The sequence below is a fragment of the Lepidochelys olivacea genome, assembly GCF_965140295.1.
Source record: "Lepidochelys olivacea isolate rLepOli2 genome assembly, chromosome: 8".
Lineage (NCBI taxonomy): Eukaryota > Metazoa > Chordata > Testudines > Cheloniidae > Lepidochelys > Lepidochelys olivacea.
The window spans coordinates 44453187-44474413 of record NC_140418.1 but is presented as its reverse complement, the minus strand read 5'-3'; the positions used below and the strand labels follow the sequence as shown (position 1 = coordinate 44474413).

Sequence of the window (21227 nt, the reverse complement as noted above, 5' to 3'; positions counted from 1 at the left end):
AGTTTCTTCATAGGAAAATACTGATATCCACATCTGCCTGACTTGCAGAGGGTTTGTGAGGTCTAAGTAAATAACACCTGCAGAATACTACTAAGAGCAGCCAGTGGAAGAGGAAAAAGAATAATTTACCAACTCCTGGATCCTGTCCTTGCATTTATTTGTTGATGCCAGCAACACAGGACAACAATCATTAGGGAAGCTGCATGTCAGTTAGATCAATACAGCAACTCAGCATGAAACGAAAGTACTGTGTGCACTTTATGAAGCTTGTGCCAACTTCAAACAGGCATTACAAGCAGTGCATAGCATCCTAAATATTTTTAAAGCACACATCTCCTGGTACACATTTCCTAAAGCACGCACATGTCAGGTACTGTTTTGAGCAATGCAGTGCGTAAAAAGTGTATGGAAATGGCTTTGAATAGAAACCACCAGCCTCAACCACCAAGCTTAGTCAAAAGCCCCAGGCACCTTACCAAGGACAGCAGATCAAAATGAATGTGAAGCATGAAGGGCCACACTCTTGTGGAGTTCCAGCTCCAAAAATGCAAGTGGTCAAGTTTTTTGGTAACTTCTGATCTCCCAAATGCCCCATCCAATTTTCTTTATTTCAATCCTTATAAAATACAGCTGAAACTTTAGTAGTGTGATTTTTATGCCTATTTCAGGCTGTACACACTCGGCAATACTGTGGCTGAATTTGTAGCAGAACTCACCTCTTGCTGCAGAATTGTCCTAAAGTTCAGCTTTAATTGTTAAAAGGTTGCTCACCCCGTTCTAGCCCAAGGCACTGATTTCTAGCCCTTCTGGTCAAGGTGCATGTTTGAAGTTCTCAGCTTCTAAAACAATGCATTTATGCCAGCCTGAGTCTGCCACAAGTCTGAATTAATGCAGAGGAGCAAACTGCCCCATTCATGTCATTCAGGGCCCCATGGACTGACACTGCAGCTACAATACTTAGTATTTTTCCAAGATGCCACAGAATTCATTATTTTGCTGCATCCAGACACCTGATGTTTTCTGTCTCCCTGCTCTGTTGGGAGCAGCCTGCAGCTGGGTACATACTCAGGTGGCTAGCCAAAGCCACTTTTCATGCTGCTGCTGCCACACTGCTATCTTTCGCATGCTAGCTTGAGTGGAGCTAGCCCGTCTGTCTACTCTCACTGGGAAGTATGTTCCCAACGGCTGTGTAAACATACCTTTAGAGAGATTAGTGTCTACCAGTACCACAGGAAAAGCCCTGCATCACACCAGGCAGGATAGACCGTTCTATTTAATACGCCTTTTCTATCACATTTCTAGGATGTTCTGGTTTAAATAAAGAGCAGTTTGAGGCCACAGTTGTATGACATGGTACGAAGCGCTAACAAACACATGAAGTTATTTCCTCTTTCTACAAGGTATTCCAGTTCTCACACACAGTCTGTTCTAGTCTGACAGATTCTTTCCTGGACAAGCTCTTGGAATTCCCTAGGGTTCTTATCTTAGTGAATTGGTAATTATTGTGATGGATAACAATGAATAGTCACTTTCCCAGCCACGAACTTCCTCTATTGACTTGTTTAACATTCTGTTGCCAAGTCAACTCCTTATTTGTCAGATATTTACAGCTATAAAACTCATTCTCACCACAATTAAAAGGAGTTTAAAATGCTGCAAGTTAAACATCTCTCATAAGTGTAATTTACTAAAACTGACTGACCTGAGAAACTTTCCATCTGTTTAGAATTAGGGATTGTCTACACAGCTTTTATACCAATTTGACTAAAACTGGAGAAGAATTTACTTAGTTAAACTGGTGCAACCTCTGGTGTGGATGAAATTATACCAGTATAAGAAGTGTTTACACTGGCATAGCTTTTGGTAAATTTACCTCTAGAATGCAGGAATTTCCCTTGATTTCAGCTATGTGACATAAGTAATTGCAACATTTGGATTATATAAACACACACATATGAGTTGGGAACCTAAAAGTTTTACAATCAACTATACTGTGCATTCAGAGTAGCTGCATCACTGAAGAGAATACTATTGACACCACTGTAACTGCTCAGCCATTACTCCTTGTTTTCAAGCCTTTCTAGCTTCTCCCTCAATTCTCCATTGGTGCCTCACACTCTTCTGCTGGCCCCTTTCCCTCCCGCTCCTCCCACCAGAAGGGGTCAGAATTCAGGCCACCAGGAATCATCTCCCAAAACATCAGGACGTTTCTTGGTGCCTTAGTTGCACTGGGGTGAGGAATGCCGGGATGCTTTTGCCTTCACCTGGGCAGTCAGTGGAAGTACCCTGGCTCACCAACCTTTTTTTCTCTTTTGATTTTTTTTAAATGGGAAGTTTTGTAAACCAAGTTACAACAACACAACACTGCCAATTTAGACATGAATGTCAGTCAGGACATACAAAGGAAAGGCTCTCAGAGCAACAAGAACTCACCCACACTGTACATGTTGTGTAATGAGACACATTAACAGTAACTATCAAAATGATATGTGGGTGCACTACTCTGGTAACTATGTTGTCATTTCCTGACTATATTTAAGGTCCAGATTTTAACCAGAGAACACTGGTCTGCAGGGAAAAGGTGCAAGACGCTCCCATCCAACCTTGCGTCCCTGCAAGAAAGGGTAACTTCACTCATGTGAGCAGAGCAGTCCCATTGGTTTTGCAGGATCAGGGCCTTAGAACTTCTTGTTCTCTGTTTTCCTCTGCAATGGTTCTATCACAGAGGTGGGCAAACTATGGCCCGTGGGACCATCTTGCCCGCCCTTGAGCTCCCAGCTGGGGAGGCTAGCCCCCAGCCCCTCCCCTGCTGTCCCCTCTCTCCCGCAGCCTCAGCTCGCCGCGCCGCCAGCGCTCTGGCCCGCTGCTCCTGCCAGGCAGCGCAGTTGGCTTTGGCCAGGCGGCAGGGCTGCGAGCTCCTGCTGCTCTGAGCTGCATGGTAAGGGGCGGGGAGCGGTGGGGGGGGGGGGTAGGACAAGGGGCAGAGGATCCTGGGGGGCAGTCAGGGGACGGAGAGCAGGGGGCGGTTAGATGAGCGGAGGTTCTGGGGGGGCAGTCACGGGACTCGGAACGGTGTGGGGGTTGGATAGGCATGGGAGCCCTGAGGGGCCTGTCAGGGGGTGTGTGTGTGTGGATAGGGGTCGGGGCAGTCAGGGGACAGGGAGGGGGATTGGATAAGGGTCTGGGGGGGCAGTTAGGGACGGGGGGTCCCAGGAGGGGGCGGTCAGGGGACAAGGAGCGGGGGAGGGTGTTGGATGGGTCAGGGGTTCTGAGAGGGGCAGTCAGGGGCGGGAAGTGGGAGGGGGCAGATAGGGGGTGGGCGCCAGGCTGTTTGGGGAGGCACAGCCTTCCCTACCTATCCCTCCATACAGTTTTGCAACCCTCATGAGGCCCTCGGGCCAAAAAGTTTGCTCACCCCTATTCTAGCACAAGGCATAACAAAACATTGGGCACCACAGAGGTCCAATAGCTCCAGTTCAAGGAACTGAAGCTTCACTGATGAAGCCTGCAGAGCCTGCTAACCATAAACGAAGTCTTTCTTTAAAAAAAGAGGGAAATTAAAAGGCAATAGGTTAACATGAAAGCAACACTAGGCTGAGAAATCAAGCTGTCTCAGACGTCGGTAAATTTGAGCAATCTGTTTCTTCAATAATATTAACTGACATATTCAGCCTTTTCACCTGGGCCCCAGAACCCACCCATGTTTTCTTACCATGACCCTTCCAGTCCTGTGATCTTTAACCCCTTTCTCCCTCCCTATCACTAGACTCCTCCCCTTTCATATTAGGAAACAGTGAGCCCACGCAACTAAGCCTTCATCTCAGCTCCCTTCCTTATCCAAACTTATGTTCCTTTTGTCCTAGCCCCCACATCACTCCAATATTGTAGGAGGACCATATATCAGAAATAACCAAAACTTAAGTGCTTGATTTCCCAGCTTCACCACTGCATTCCAGCTGGGTTTTGGGAAGGACTAAGTATTTACCTGGCAGACAGTTACACTCATAGGTAAAGTCATTGGTTTGATGACATGTCCCTCCATTCATACATGGCGATGGTGAACATGGCACATAGGTGCTCTCACAGCGGTGTCCTCTAAAGCCTGGCTTGCACTGGCATTGGTAAGAACCGAGCAAATTGTGACAAGTTCCACCGTGTTGGCATTGTCCTGGTATGGCACATTCATTTACATCCATCTCGCACTTTGGGCCAATATAGCCTGCTGGGCAGGTGCAGGAGAACCCACTTCCAGATGTGATGCATGTACTTCCATTGGCACATGGCTGAGACACACAAGCATCAATCCACTGGCAGTCCTTTCCTGTAGGACCAAGACATGTGTGAACTTCTGTCAATCAGAAATTGTTTGGATGGAAGATGTAGACTTCTCTCCCTCCATCCCCATGACACCCCAAAGCTGAGATGTCTTTCTGCACACACCAGCTGTGTACTCTACCATGTTACAGTTAGATCTAAAACACAAGCATTTCCCATTGCAACCACCAATTTGATTTAGTTCTAACCTGTTTAGGTGGGAGCTGCAAGATAGAGAACCCTACGATTTATGAGAAGTAATCAATGAGCTGGAATGATACTGCACTGCTGACATTTACTCTCCTCTCCCACCTGGTCTTCAAGGATAAAAACAGGATTCTGAATCTCCCCTTGACACAGAATTAAGCTTCCCTACAGAAAGCTGTTGCTGACTAAAGTTGCTCATTTAGCTGTTTTTGGAGCTTGCCTACATGGGGCAGTTATTCTGGAATAAGATACAGCATGAATTTAAAGTGCAATAGCTATTCTGGAATAACTCCTGATATACACAATCTCTTCCAGAATAGCTGTTGAGGTCAGTTTCCCCACTTGACAAGCACTAAGAGATTAAAATACATTCATATTTTTAAAGTGTTGCTATGAAGGGTGAGAGGCCCCAAATTTGGCTTTAAAAAAAACAAACAAAAAAAAAATCTTTTCATGCTATATCTCCTAGCTCTCATTTCCAGTGCAGAAGCTATTAGTTTGACAGCATATTAGGGTAACACTAGAACATTTTTAAGAGGGTACATCCAGCTTAAAGGTACTTCAAATGGGAGGGGGGATGACTAAGGACACAATTACAAAGTCCCACCTGTGTAACCTGGTGGACAGACACACTCATATGTGTCCTGGAGAAGCAGTTGGCAGGTCCCTCCATTTAAGCAGGGGTGAGACACAAAGCAGATGTGCGATTCAGAGTATCTGCAGTCCTCTCCTGTGAATCCTAGAGCACATTTACAAGTGGCTTTTCCGACCACAGATGTGATTTCACAAGTTCCTCCATTCTGACAGGTATGGCTTTCACAAGGGTTTCTGTACTGACAGTAGTCTCCAAGAAAACCCTCTGGACACCTACAAGAGAATGGAAATCATGATTAGCAGTGTGTTCACACTGATCCTCACAATGCAAGCTACTACTGTGAAAGGTCCCAGTACTGGCACTATTAACACCCAAAGTCTTTCCTACCTAGACAGCAACATTACAGACCCTAATGCATAGACCGTATTTGTTATTTATGGAAAGCCCTTTTGTTATTTATGACTGTCCAAAGTGAGCATCCTGAAAGTATAAGGTCGTAACATTAATTCATATATAAAACTTAATGAATCTCCAATTACATTTAATGAGGGGCAAAAACATTCTGTCCCACCCTCCCCGCCCCTCCATACGACTGATGGACAGACAGATACTGTCTCCCCATCCCTTCAATATTTTTAAACTTGAGTATTAGTTAATTCCATTTTGCTATACCTAATAATGTCCTCTGCAGAAGTAAACAACCAATCTGAATAACAGATATTATCCATCTCAAAACCTTTAGTGTACTTTTCCCCTTACAACACCACTGTGAAGTAGGAAAGTGCTGTTATCCCCACTACACAGATAGGGAGCTGAGGCTGTGACTTGTCAAAAGTTGAACACGAAGCCTCTAGCAACACAGGAACTGAACCTGGGTCTCCCAAGTCTCAGGCCACAGGCACCGGCTTCCTCCTTTCGCCAGGGGTGCTCAACCCCTGCCCAGCCTCAGGCACCGTCCCACTCACTCCTTCCCCCAAGACTTCACCCCCAGCCTGCCTCTTCCCGCCCAGTTCCACCCCCACCCCCGAGCACACCCCATCCCCACTCCCCCCCTTCAACTGGCTGCCAGTGGGTGTGAAGCGCACCCACAGAGTTCATAGAAGGTGTTCATAGAATATCAGGGTTGGAAGGGACCCCTCAGGAGGTCATCTAGTCTAACCCCCTGCTCAAAGCAGGACCAATCCCCAGCACCTATGTCCCAGGCTAACATTTTAACCCAGGGGTAGGCAAACTACGGCCCAAGGGCCAGATATGGCCCCTCAGGGCTTTGGATCCAGCCCACAGGATGGCCACCCCTGTGGTGCTGCGGGCCCCACGCCACTCCCAGAAGCGGCCAGCACCATGTCCCTGCAGCCCCTGCGGGAGTAGGGGGCGCAGAGGGCTCCACGCGCTGCCCTCACCCGTGAGTTCCACACCCGAAGCTCTCATTGACCACGGTTCCCCATTCCCGGCCAATGGGAGCTTCGGGTGTGGAACCCACAGGTGAGGGCAGCGCGTGGAGCCCCCTGCGCCCCGCCCTCCCAGGGGTCACAGGGATGTGGTGCCGGCCACTTCAGGAAGAAGCGCGGGGTTAGGGCAGGCAGGGAGCCTGCCTTAGCGGTGCAGCACCGCTGCCACCCCGGAGCCACTCCAGCTAAGTGGCGCTGGGCCGGAACCCGCACCCCAACCCCCTGCCCTGAGCCCCCTGCCGCAGCCCTCCTGCACCCCAACCCCGTGCCCTGAGCCCCCTGCCGCAGCCCTCCTGCACCCCAACCCCCTGCCCTGAGCCCCATCCTGTACCCCAAACCCCTGCCCTGAGCTCCCTGCCACACACCCCTGCATCCCAACCCCCTGCCCTAAACCCACACCACACCCCGCACCCCAATCCACTACCTTGATCCCCCTCCTGCACCCTGCACCCCGCACCCCTGCCCTGAGCCCCCTGCCACACCCCTCCTGCACCCCAACTCCCTACCCTGATCCCCCTGCCACACCCTGCACCCCTCCTGCACCCCAACCCTCTGCCCTGATCCCCCTCCTGTACCCCGAACCCTTGCCCTGAGCCCCCGCCACACCCCTCCTGCACCCCAACCCCCTGCCCTGATACCCCTCCTGCACCCTGAAGCCCTGCCCTGAGCCCCCTGCCGCAGCCCACACCCCTCCTGCACCTCAACTCCCTACCCTGATCCCCCTCCTGCACCCCAACCCCCCACCACACCCCGCACCCCAACCCCCTGCCCTGAGCCCCCAGTACTGAGCTCCCTCCCACACTCCGCACCCCTCCCTGCACCCCAACCCCCTGCTCTGAGTCCCCTCCTCCACCCCAACACCTTGCCCTGAGACCCTTCCTGCACACTGCACCCCCTCCCACACCACACACTCCCTCCCGCACCCCAACCCCCTGCCCCAGTCCTACATTCATGGCCCTGCATGCAGTTTCCGCATCCAAATGTGACCCTCGCGCCAAAAAGTTTGCCCACCCATGCTTTAACCACTAGACCAGGGGTTCTCAAACTGGGGGTCGGGACCCCTCAGGGGATCACAAGATTATTACATGGGGGGGTCACAAGCTGTCAGCCTTCATACCAAATCCTGCTTTGCCTCCAGCATTTATAATGATGTTAAATATATTAAAAAGTGTTTTAAATTTATAACAGGGGGTCGCACTCAGAGGCTAGCTATGTGAAAGGGGTCACCAGTGCAAAAGTTTGAGAACCACTGCGCTAGACCATCTTTCTTCCATCTCTAAGAAATACAAAAATAAACTGGTACATTTAATGATAATTGGGGCAATATTATAAAGATTTATATGTGCAGAATCACTATTTCTCACTAAGCAAGACTTGTGTAAACACAGTGCTGTCAGTGCTGTAATCCATCTGCTGACTGACCTTTGGACTAGGAATTTTCAATCCATTTTGAAGCACTGAGCAGAAACTGCCATTTATTTCCTTCAGCTAAAGGAGCAACCTGCAAAATGTACATCAAATAAGCCAAAATATCAAAAACGCAGAGAAAAATGGACAGTCAATCTGCAGATTTTTCTATATTCTAGATGGTTTGATGAGGAATCAGAATATGTACATCTTGTTTAAGAGGCAACTAGGGGCATCAGACATGACACACAATACAAATATTTTAGGGATGAACTCCAGATGCTCCATTTTCCCCACTCCAGGATATGAGTAATTCCAAATTAAGTCAGCGATAGTTACTCAGATCCAGGGGAGGGAGATTCTGAGTCCAAGAAGAGTGATTAGTTCTCTAGTGAGGTTCAAGGCAAAGTATCTAGCGGCAACAGAACTGAAATCAACTGTTTACTAATTTGTTTAAAATGCACACATCTGATGGATTAAAAACTGTCTGGTCTCCAAATGCAACTGTAACCAGGGAGTCATCTTCAAGCAGGTATGTTTCTAGTGTGGTTCCACATGGATCCCAGTGGCTGAAAGTTGAAGCTAGACAAATTCTGACTAGAAATAAGGGCACATTTTTTAAAATGAGAGTAAGTATCCATTGGAACAATTTACCGCGGGTCATGGTGGATTCTCCATCACCAACAATTTTTACATTAAGATTGATGTTTTTCTAAAAGTTCTGCTCCAATTCAAACATGAATTAACTCAGGGTTAACCTGTGGCCTGTGTTACACAGGAGGTCAGGCTTAATTACCACAATGGTCTCTTCTTGTCTTATCATCTGTGAAAAAGCTTTGGATACATGTACAAAGAGGAACAGTTCCATGTACTATAAATAAGCAGCATTGTCCTAAACTGAAGATCTTCTCCATCCATCCCCCCAAACTAGAATTCTCCCATAACCCTCTTTAATCTACTCCTACCCTTCCACACCAGAAAAAGTCTGGCAGAACACAAAAGATTTGCAGGGTGACCCAAGGTTAACAAGTTTGGGGAAGCAAATTCTGAAATTGAGGCTCCTTCTCTGAAAATACTCTGCTTCCTTTGGGGCTGATGGCTCAAGCTCCTCAGTTGATCTGAACTGCTGTAGATGCCTAGACTTTAAGGTCTGAAGGGACTATTACGATCATCTAGTCTGATCTGCACATCACGGGCTAGAGAATCCATTCCTATAATAGACCCATAGCCTCTGTCTAACTCACTGAAGTCCTCAAATCTTGACTATAAAACTTCAAGTTACAAAGAATCCACCATTTACTCTAATTCAAACCAGCAAGTGACTTGTGCCCCATGCTTCACAGGAAGGCAAAAAAATAAAATGGTCTACTCCCAGCCAACTTGACCTGGTGGAAAATTCATTCCCGACCCCAAAGATGGTGATCATTTAGACCCTGAGCAAGTGGGTGAGACCCACCAGCCAGACACCAGGACTGCAACCAGGCTAGGTATAAATAAGTATGGAAGTAAGGAAGGTATAGAGAATGCTGATTTACTGCATAAGCATTATGAGACAATATACTCTGAGAAACAGAAGACCCTGCACACATGCCCCATCATGTCACTAGAAACGTGGATCAGTTTATGCCTGGCAACTCTGAGGACTACAGTCAAGCTGATTTGAATGCTTCTAATCCACCAGCCACTGCTGTAAATTTGGATCAGTTTCCGTAGTAATGAGGCACAGAAAGATTTGCTTTTTCAAGTTCTTTACATAAAAAGCCACTTGTCCAGAGAACAGCTTAAAATTATAGCAGCTTGTGTCAGCTCCAAAATGACAGGCTCAGAACAGGAAATAATACCCTTTCCAAACAAAAGCCACTGTTTCTCCTCGTTTTCCATCTAACCCTCAGGAACAGTGATGGGAGCATGAAGTTGGTCCTGGCACTTTCTAGAAGCACGTGAGCTTTCTTTGTCTACTTCTGCAAGAATTTAATCATTTACTTAAGAACAAGTTTCACACATAGGCTATTTCCAATTATGATTTTTGAAAGCTACAAAGAATTTGAAGTGGAAAAATGTGTTATGGGCTGCTTCAGCCCTGCAGCTGTTTATAATTAAAGCTTCTCCTTTACTCTCTCTGGGCTACTTTCCAGCACAAATACTTTAGTCAGAACTTAGTCCAACCCACTTTTTTCCTTCACAGCTCCAGTCTGCAATTACCTACAGTGCCTTAGTGCAGGCTCTCAAAAAGTTTCACAATAGATGTTCCCCTCGCTAAACACTGTAAAGATAGTTATTCAAATAAAAAAAAAAAACAGCTGGAAATCCAAGGAGTTGGATTCAAACAATGCTGTCAATGCCAAAGAAACAGAACCAGCAGAACACATGGAGGCCGCTGATGCAGTTGTGCTACCAAAGTTGCTGTTTCTCCCCAATGTTGTGTTTATCCCTTCTGTGGGGTCCTTTGAAAGAAACGTCCTTTCAGTTTGAATGGCTGTTCTTCGCCAGACAGTACTACATCCATTTTTGGTACATTCACCAGCTCAGTCTATCTGACTGCAGATTACTTTAGCTAATCTTTCCAGATGTTTGGTTTTCATGGGAGTTTCCCATTCAGGCCTAAGGATATCATCTGGGGCTGCACAGCAGGAAGCATATAGTTCTAATTTGGTATGTGAAGGGAGGAATTTCCTAGAATGCTTGCACCCACTTGACACTCCCTTTGTTTTGATTGGAGGATCACTGGAGGGAAAATGCAGGCCCCACGACAAAGTTGACCCAGTTTGCAAATATTCTGGGACAGATTTTACTCAGTCTTTTCCTTTTGACTCCCATACAGAGTCAGGAGGAAAAACAGGATTCTCTGGTTAGTTTATCCCTCTCTTCTTACTATTTTTCTTATAAGCACTTTGGGGCAGGGACTGTCTTTTTGTTGTGTGTCTGTACGATGTCTAGCACAGTGGGGTCCTGGTGCATGACTTGGACTCCTAGGTGCTACTGCAATACCAATAAACAAACAACAAAAGGACCAGAAGTCTCTATGGTGAGACTCAGCTTTGTGTTTCCTGCCCACTTGGGCCATGGGCAGCTTTTTGTCCCCATAGCCCAACTCCAGAGAATGTTGGGAGACTAGGGAATATAGTGCCAGCTTCTTCCCCTGGATTGGGGGTTGGACTAGATGACCTTCTGGGGTCCCTTCCAACCCTGATATTCTATGATTCTAGATGGAAAGAGTGAGCACTTCTCCTTTTGAGGAGCTCCTCCCTTTCCTTCAGCCTTTAGGATTTCCTTCCAATCCCTAAAGGGAGGGGGAAGGGGGTAGATCAAAAATCTCATCCTGAGAGGGAAAGGCCACCCCCTATTCTGAATTCAAGTTTTAAGCGGATGTTTTCCGCTGATTGATCTGGGACTGACCCTGGCCCCTGAAAGCCGGTCCTGTGAAGACATCCACTTCAGTTCATGGAGCTCTTCTTTGTAGGCTGGGCCCTGCAGGCACTATCTCTCAACCCAGGTGGTCCCTGCAGCTGGAATCTGATTGAGAAGAGCCAGCTAAGAAGGGCCTACTTGAAATAAGAGCTGGCCAAAGTGCTGGAGAAGAGGATGGGCTAAATGAATTCAGATTGGCCTGGAAACCCCTTACCACCATCCTGTTGCTCCACAGGACCCAAACTGCTTTTAAGTCCTTCCGCTGAGCTTGAAGGCAGGAGGCAGTGCAGCTTCTATCCAAGTTTTTGATTTGCATATAACCATAGAATTCAGCTTATGGTCAACATACCATCCCGCCCCAAGCAGAGGCAGGGGTAGGACATGGCATTGCACAAAACTTGGCAGCTGTGTTGGGGAGGTACCTGGCATTTGCTCAGGGCCTGGGGCTGCTGGGGAGGTTACTGTGGTGAACAGTGTGATGGCGAGCCTGTGGCTATTGTTGCATTTTTGATCTTGTGGGTTTGGCAAAAGTCAGAATTCAAAAGAGACAGAAATTGGCTAAAAGTCTTTAAAAGTTTTTTTTGGTCTATCCTCTGGTGTATGAGCATGCACACCCCAACCCTCTGCCTACCCCTAAGTGCATACAAAGTGTACAAAAATGCAGGCCATTGCACAAGGCCCTGTACAAATTTAGCAAGATGCCCCCTTCTTCCACAGCACTTCTAACAGCTGCATTCATTTCACTGTCTGTTCTGAAAACTCAGGTCAGTGATACCCCGAACAATACTTTATAATTTAGGCTGTAGGCCTCTTTAGTGGAGTTCTTTGCTGTCTAGGCAAGTGCATTACTACTTTTTACAGCTTCTTTGATTTCTAACTGTGTCAATAAAATCCATTTGAGAAAAGTATTTCAGTATTTAAGAAAAGACACCTCAGAAAGAAAATTAATTCTGACCTCAGGATAGACAGAAACAGGAGGGAGGAATTTGCCTAACTACAAAGTCAAGGATAAAGGAGATTAGAAGCACCATCAAACAGTGCCATAAGAAAACTGGCACAGTGGAAACGGAGCTACCCAAAGCATATATAAACCAGTCACAAGAGCCGTATGCTTTAACAGAATATACAGGATCCAACACGGCTTTAACATCAGGCGCAGGATCTCCATCCCCACCCTGAAAGAATTAACCGCCAGAAGTTGGCCACGTTAGAGAAGACTTTTTCTAACCTAAATCCAGGTTTCTTTTTAAGCAGGACATGGACAGTACAGAATTACCATTCTGATGACAGTGGTTTCAGTACTAAGCTGTCATTTTCTAGCTGCTTTGCCAAGCATTTAGACTAGTTATTTTGCTTATGAACATTTTAGTCGAACCCAATTTTTATTCAGTGTATATCTACCTATGATGTACGGGGCTTCTACTTCATCTGTCCATTTGTTCCTCACGGATAGTAATTTAAAGCTGTGGTTGTTTGCAATACATCTGGCTGGTGGTGGCTTTAACCATTTATTTGAAAAAAAAAATGTATGATTTAAAGCTGTATATAACTCTTGCTATTGCCTTTCTTCTTTCTGGGAAAAGTCCACTGCAGGCCCTAAATCTTCCCCTACTCCCAGCCTTAACAAGTTAGTCTGATAACACACTGGAACAAACAACTCTGTGGAGAGAAGAAAGAGGAAGACAGCCTCTCATTAACTTATTGCCAAACAAAGGAAGTACTGCAGCAAACTCAGAAAACACAACCAAGTGGGAGGGGTGGGGATTTAGCTAACTAGTGAGTGACACTGGAGAGCTCACAGTCAGCCCACTTGCCCTGGTCTGAAAGCTCAGCTTCCTGAACACAATGTTTCTACTCTTGCAGCTATAAAAATATTTCAGAAAATAGTTTAGGTTGCCCCAGCAGATGGGAAGTTCCCCTATTAAAAGTTCCCCATAGTTATTGCAAAGGAAAACAGGATGCTAACAGCCAACATGGAAATTCCACCTTAAAGGACTGAGTTTGAGTTTTCTGTTACATTTCCTTCCTCTCTGCAAAAAACAAACCATTCAACCAGAACTGGAAATTTGGTGCAAGGTCATACAGGTGTCAGAACTTGCACGGCATGTCTTCAGTTTTCATTGGTGCCTTTAGAAGGATTGAGCTGTGAGACTGGGAGTAAGGAACGATTGGGCCTGCATTAGACTTTTACCAGAAAAGAAGGCAGGCAGCAGCAAGAGTTACAAACACCACTAAATCATACATTTTTGTCAAACGATTAAAGCTACCACCAGCCAGAAGTATTGCCAGCAATCGTAGCTTTAAATTACTTGGGTGTCCCTCTTGACACATATGCTTGACAGTGAAGTGAGCAACAGTTGGATTTAGTAGAACAACCAACAGCGTCAAAATCTTAAATGAGAAATTTAAAGTAGCTAAGTTACCAGGTGTATTGAAAACTGTCATATAGTCAAGAACACGATTAATAGGACTATATCAAGATGGAGACGTTTGTAACAAGGTACAACAGGGACCAGTGTTGGAATCAGTTTTATTTAACACCTTTATTATGATCTACACACCTCGACAGACACCTGATTAATAAATTTACAAGTGGTGCTGATTGGGAGCAATTGCAACACCAGTCACAAGACAGAAACAAAGTTATTTAACAGATAAGGAGAGAAAGTAAGCTTTAGCTCTAAAAAATGTCACTCATACATCTGGGGCAAATAATCGAAAGCATGGAAACAGAGGTGAAAGTAAGCTGGTACGCCCCAGTACGGCATACCGGCAAGAGCCAGTGCACCGTACTGGGGCAGCCCAGTTTCCCCAGGGGGCAATTTAAAGGGCCTGGGGCTCCATGGGGCTCCCAGCAGTGGCTGGAGGCCCAGGCCCTTTAAATTGCTTCCAGAGCCCTGCTGCTGGAGCCCTGGGGTAGCGGTGGCGGGGTTCCAACAGCTATTTAAAGGGCCTGGGGCTCCCCTGCTTCTACCGCCCCGGCCCTTTAAATAGCCTCCGGAGCCCCGCCGCCTCTACTCCAGGGCTCCAGAGGCTATTTAAAGGACCAGGGCGGTAGAAGCAGGGGAGCCCCAGGCCCTTTAAATAGCTATCGGAGCCCCAGGCTGCTGCTGCTGCTACCCCGGTGGGGGAGGGGGAGCACTTATTTTACAGGGTGGGCTGGGGCTGGCTCTGACCCCCCCTCAGCCCCTCCCCTTCTGCCTTAGGCCCTGCCCCTTCCGGGGGCCAGAGCTGGCCCCAGCGTACCGGTAAATCACTCAACTTACTTTCACCCTTGGATGGAAAGGAGAAACTTGGAAAGCAATAAGGGTGAAAAACATAAGAGGCGATAGAGGACAGCAAGTGTTAGTATGCAGTGCATAATGGCTGCAAAAAAACCCCCATCAATTTGTAACTGAAAAGGCATCCCAGTATAGGGAGATTAGGATTTTCCCTCTACACATCTCAGGTGCAATTTCACAAAATACTGCTTTCAGTTTTGGGCACCCTATCAGAAGAAAGATACTGATAAGTTGACGGGACTTTAGAGATGGGTTACAAATATTCAGGGGCAGGAGGGACTGATTTATGAAGAAAATGTTGAAAAGAGCTAAATATGAATAGCTGGTTACTTAGCCAGCCTAAGTAGGTGGGATGAAATCTACAAATATTTGAAGAATGTAAGCACCAAGAAGAGAGGATTTCAATATGCTACAAAATGGTACTACTAACATTAATGAAGTAAGCAAGGCTTGAAAAATCCATTTACCACAGGCAAATGGGAAGCTGACTTTAGCAAATGAGGATGACCAACACCATCAACTGCTGCAGAGGTGAAGCTTGCTTTTAAAAAATGTCCATCTTTGTAGTTGCAAAGTTAACTTACCAAAAGTGAGTTGTGTTCAAACAGGTACAATGTCATTTTCCAGAAACTACAGACGGCTCCAGTGCACCTGTTGCAGTTTAGAGATTTTCCATACAGCAGCAAAAAGCAAAGTCACATTTATAACAAGGCTGCATGAATTTGCCAGGAAACCAACCCTATGAGCTAGGAAATACTAGGTGGGTTCCTGTGACCCAGTGCTGAATGGGGCTTTTTACTCCCACTCAGATAAAGAGGTGACAAAACCTATGGTGGTTGGCACCAGAGTTCAGAGGAACCCTGCAAATAGCTAAGTTTGGCCTGGATTTTGGGCTGTGAGTTCCTTTTGTAAATAAAGCCAAGCTGCTGGAAGAGGAGTGAGTTCTCACCTGCTACAAGTTACAGATGTTTTGGAGCAGGATAGGGAAATCTGCCCATAAGGTTCATCACTTTCACAGCCTCTATTCCTAACTTAATGTAAAGAAGTCAAACTATCAAGGCCCAGTCTAAGAACCTGGTCAAAAACTAACAGGTTTTTAAGTTAAACCTTAAGTTAAGGGTAAACTGCTAGCCAGAAAGTTTCAAGCTACGCTTTAGAGCAGTGGTCCCCAAGCAGTGGGGCACGCCCTGGAGGAACGTTCAGGAGCGTGTATAGCAGGGCCTGGGCCAGCTCCCATGGCGGGGTGTGGAGGGAGCGCCACTCAGTCCTGCTCCACCCCAGCCCAGCTCTGCCCCCAGCCCAGCTCTGCCCTGGCTCCTCTCTGCCCCCAGCCCAGATCTGCCTTTATTCCCTGTCCGGCTCCAGGCCAGATCTGCCTCTAGCCCCAGTTCTGCCCCCAGCCCAACGTCCTCTGCTGAGCCAACTGTGGAGTAATGGGGAGGAGGGGCACGGCCAGATTTATAATTGGTCAGGGAGCAGGGGGAAATAGGAAAAGTTTGGGCACCATGGCTTTAGAGACATGCATCACCCAAGTATGAGGACACATTCAGACAGTGCTCAAAGGAGAACCAGAGTAATGCAAGGAACTATTTTCAAGAGCTCGGTAACAAGTCTTTCCATCTCTAATCTCTATTTTTCTGTTCTTCCACATGTACGCAGCCTACAATCCAAAGGCAACCATGGGTTTAAAGATTCTTCATGTCAATCAAAAATTCACACTAAGCCTGAACCTGGCCACAGCCTTTGGGTCGTTTTCTTTATGTGTTAAAACTGGATTGAAAAGCAGAGGAGAGGAGAGGATTAAAGTAAAGCTTACTTACTTGCAGTATCCTGTGCCATTGCGATAGGAGATGCATTTTCCTTCATTGATACAAGGCTTAAAATCATCTAGGCACTGTAAAGCTGAAAGAAAAGCAATGGAGAGTTAAGCCAGTAATCATCATACATCATAGCAGTATTAAAACACTGAAGTGTTTAATATTTAAAACTTCAAAAGTAGCCCAAGGGATTGCAAAAAGAATCAAATCCACAATGCTTGTGTAGTGGAGCAACATAGGGGGAACTAAAAACATCTAGTTTCTCTTAACAGACAGACTTTCAAAACAAAGCACAGTAACTTTAGCAAACAACAAAGACAGTAGCATTACTTCAATGTATAGGACACAGTGGTTTCAAACTTTACACCTTGGGTTTGGAGCCACCCTTAAATAAAACAGCTCCTGATGAACTTTCTACTTAGAATATCCTGCACCACACTCTTTTTCCATCCCTTCTTTCCAATCTCTAGGGACATATGCATTAAAAGAGAGGCTCTGTTCCTCAATATCTCACATACATTTGCTACTCTCCAAATTAATCCAGAAATTGCTAAAACATCACAGTTAATGTGGCAATTATGATTGATCAGAAGATTATGGCTGGGAGATAAACAGGAGCAGATTAGCTCTTAAGAAACAAAGATTTGTATAACAGAATCTACATACTGAGAAGGAAAGACATTCTGTAGACTGAATTTAGAGACTTTTTAGCGAGGCATCAAGCATGGTCTAGTGCAGGTATCTCAAACTCAAATCACCACGAGGGCCACATAAGGACTAGTACATTGGCCTGAGGGCCGCATCACTGAAACCTTTTCATACAATAATACAAAAGCATAGTAAAAAATGAAGAATAATATAGTATGATATTAAAAGTCAATGTATTAACTTTTTTAAAACTGTAATGTGAAGAGGGGTTTTAATAAAATATAAAGACCTGTAACTATTCCTTATGTGGTCAGTAACACTGATGACGATCAACATAGCTCCAATGGCAGGAACTTTTAAAAGTAACTATGCATACAAAATACATTGCCACTTTTAACAAAAATTCTTCCCAACTACTCACAGCAAAGAATCATACATGCTGAACTTCATACCTCAGGCTACTCGTCTAGTCCCTGAGGCCCCGCCCCTGCCCCGCCTCTTCCCACCCCAATTCCAACCCCTTCCCCAAATCCTCGCCCCAGCACCGCCTCCTCCCCTGAGCGCGCCGCATCCCCCCTCCCGCTAGGAAGGGGGGAGGAGGGAGCTTGGCTGCTGGTGGAGTAGGCGACTATGGCGGGCCACAGGAAATAACTCCACAGGCTGCCTGCGGACCGTGTGTTTGAGACCCCTGGTCTAGTGGATAAGGCACTAACAGAATAAGGAGACCTAGGTTCTACTCCTGGTTTTGTCACTTGCCTGCTAGATGGTCTTGAGCAAGTCACTCCACCTCTGTGCCTTTTTTACCCCCACTTGTCCCCAAGACCTTTGTCTGCCGTGTCTATTTAGACTGTCAGCTTCAGGATACTGTGTGTTTGTAAAGCACTAAACATCACTGATCTTGGTTGAGGCCTCTAGGAGCTTCAGTAATGTATTGCCCCGTCTCGCACTGCTATTCTAGTCTACAGAACCACGTGTTCCACGCGCTGCAGGACAGGCAGCCCCTTATTTCAGTTTTGCTTTTGTTGATTTGTATCAAATCCTGAACATTTAACTTCAGCTTCTGTATTTGGATTACTTGTTGTTGAGTGAAGCAGACACCTATATTCAGGAGTAATTTGATAAAACAGAGGTGGAGGGGGAGTCCTTGTCCAACCAGCCCTTAGGGTCTGAATTCTGGACACGAATTTCTCCAACAAGGAACGGAGCTACTGGGCTGCCCCAGACACAAAGCAACAGAGGCAGAGGAATCAGGCCTACTAAAGTTTCTCAGCATCCAGTTCCAGTTACATCTGCAACCAGACAAACTCAGAAAGGACTGCAGTTACTATATCAGGCTTGAAATGTTATTTCTCAACAATCCTTGAGCGTGTAAATAATTCATATACCCTATGAGGTGTGTAGGAACACTGTACACTTGCAGCCCCAAGAAAATAAAATAAAACTAAGTCCAATATCTAAAGCTACAGCAATTCTATTCCTCACAAAATGTGAATGCCTGTTTCTTATTAACTTGATTTCAGAAAATGAGCCTCTGCTCAGTAGTCAGGAAATGAACAAAATTCCTCTCTGAGCCCCTTACGATAACCTATTAGGTCAGGGTTACTAGGCAACAAGAGCTTTAACACAGATTTACAACAATTATTTTCCAGCAACTGTCAAAAAAGTTCAGTCCGATTACAATTTGCACCCATGACCTACTCTTCCTCCAATTACCAGCAACATCCATAGCTCCTACATAGTAAATGGCCACATAACCCACACCCCACAGTTATATTTACAACTGTATCTCTAATATTACTGGTGCAGCAGCCTAACTGCTCCCACAGCAAATGTTAAGTTTGGGCCAGTATGGTTTTTAATTGTAAAGGGTCTGGGCATTTAAGATTTAGCAACTTCACCCTCTACGGTCCTCCATTATCCTCTGAGTAGGACAAGAAATAAAGTAACCATTAGCAAATATTAATGGACTGGCCCCGGGAGACAGAGGTGTGTGTTCATCATGTGTCTCTACCTCAGAGTGCTTGAATTTTCAACCTACCCACACGAGAAGGCCAAGACAATGACAACCAGAAGATTTGGTTTATTTCTTCTTCACCAGTACTTGCAAACAGATTTCCATATTCACTTTGAAGCCTTGTCACTACAATGAAAACTGACTATTTGACTTTTTGTAACCCACTCAGAAGTGTAACTAGCATTTGGCCACCAATATAGACTTAACTTTCAATAGCATCTTGGCATGGCCAAGAATAAGGAAATAAGAGCTTGTCTGCATTCAGCTTTTCTATAAAGACCCTGCAGACCCGTGAAGCAAAGTAGAGCAGCACAGGCAAAGAAGAGTAGATTCTTACAGTAGGAAGAAGTATGTGCAGCCTCTGTCCCAGTTTATCAGCCCAAAGACTGGTACAGAAGGAAAATGATTAAGTCCCTCTGTGTTCTCAACAAAATAGCATCACCTTGAACTGCTGCCTAGCAGATCATTAAACCACTGAGGGTTATGTTGTCAGATTCAATAGTTGTACAAATTGGACAGTACAAATCAAGCATTTAACTGTAGTACATGATAGTGCATGATAACCCAATACTCACTAAACAGAAGTGAAAGCAACTACTTTGTGTACTTCCTTCAGCTTGGACAATTAAAATAGACTATACAAAAAGATTAAACAAAAACAATCAAATGTAAATAAGATTAAAATTGTTCCAATTACATCACAAATATCTAAAATTATTGAAAGAGGTACTCAATTAAAAAGCTAAAATAATTTAACCTGAAAACATTCTTTTAAATGCACAAGGGAAATTAGAGTCTATGGCTCCCCTAGCAAAATTAGCTTCTTCTCTGTGCAAGCACTGCTAAAATTACCGTGAAATTCAGGAAGACAATTTAAATAATGAACACAAAGAAATAAGCAACTTCAGTTACTTTGTTTACATCAAAAGCCATATCTAGGCTACCTTACCAAGCTATGCACAAGAGTCAGAAAATAAAAGTAAAGCTTCCAATAAACATTATATTAAGGTTATGCTAAACATTGAGTTAACTGAAAATTTACTGTATGCTCAACATGAAGGAAGAGGGTATTATCTGGAAAGACAAAATAGACTGACCAGACCTTTCTTCTAAAGTTGCACACGGACCAAGTGGATCAAACAAGGTTTTTGAGTCATGTTGTCACTGATTCTTACCCCTTGTCTCACAAGATCCCTCCTGCCTTCATTAATCATTAGGTTAGTATATAACTGATCTGCCTCTTCAGCCTGAAAGAGCTTGCAACTTATCCAAGGAGGCTGCTATGACTTCATCTACTTTTCTTTTGTCAGAAAATCTGTTTTCTTAGAGTACATCTTCACAGCAGCATTCACTTGGGTGATAGGCGGCTGGGTGTGAGCAGCCACAGTACAAAGCCACATCTGAATTACTGTGTCCTCACTGGTGCTGTGAGGACACAAAAATCCCAGGACAAGAGTGGTTTTCAGTAGAGTTTTATATGATGACAGATATTAGATATCACTACAGGTAAGCTACAAGATGTATTTGAGTTTGTTATCTAAACAAAATATTTAATAGTCAATCTCTCTCCTATCCTCAATCAGCATATGAATTTTTCCTTACATTATTTCAATCTGAAAAATATACATGTCTTGGATACATACCAGCCATTACAATTAATTATGCCATAATGAAATTTCCCACTTAAGGCTCTAACCAATATGGATACCAAAAAGAACGTGAGTAACGATAATAAATATCTCCCTCTTGTCTAGTGTTTTTCATCAGCAGATCTCTAAGCACTTCACAAAGGAGATCAGTATCATTATTACATTTATAGATAGGGAAACTAAGGCACAGAGAGAAGACAACACCTGCCCAAGGTCATCCAGCAGGCAGAGACAAAAATAGACCCTCGGTCTTCTAAGTCCCAGGCCACACTGCTGCTTTGTATGGTCCAATAAGTTCCCAGAAAAAAACAAGAAAAAACTCTATAGACCCACTCGAAGAGAGACTGGCAGTACCAAATTTATTAAAATACCATTGAACAGCTAAATTAAAGTTATCAGCTTTGTACCATGGTGACCCCAGTAAACATGGGGTGGAAAT

At 45.2% G+C, this 21227-nt stretch overlaps 1 protein-coding gene across 1 annotated transcript in view; it reads right to left on the bottom strand.

Annotated features, from left to right (window-relative positions):
• The window catches only part of NOTCH2 (notch receptor 2), a 132794-nt gene that overhangs the window by 96706 nt on the left and 14861 nt on the right, over positions 1-21227 (bottom strand). The window contains exons 2-4 of the mRNA XM_084637742.1: positions 16481-16562; positions 5129-5388; positions 3986-4321 (exon numbers count right to left, since the gene is read on the bottom strand). Of these exons, the coding sequence (XP_084493868.1) occupies positions 3986-4321; positions 5129-5388; positions 16481-16562 (678 nt within the window). The remainder of the gene's footprint in view (positions 1-3985; positions 4322-5128; positions 5389-16480; positions 16563-21227) is intronic.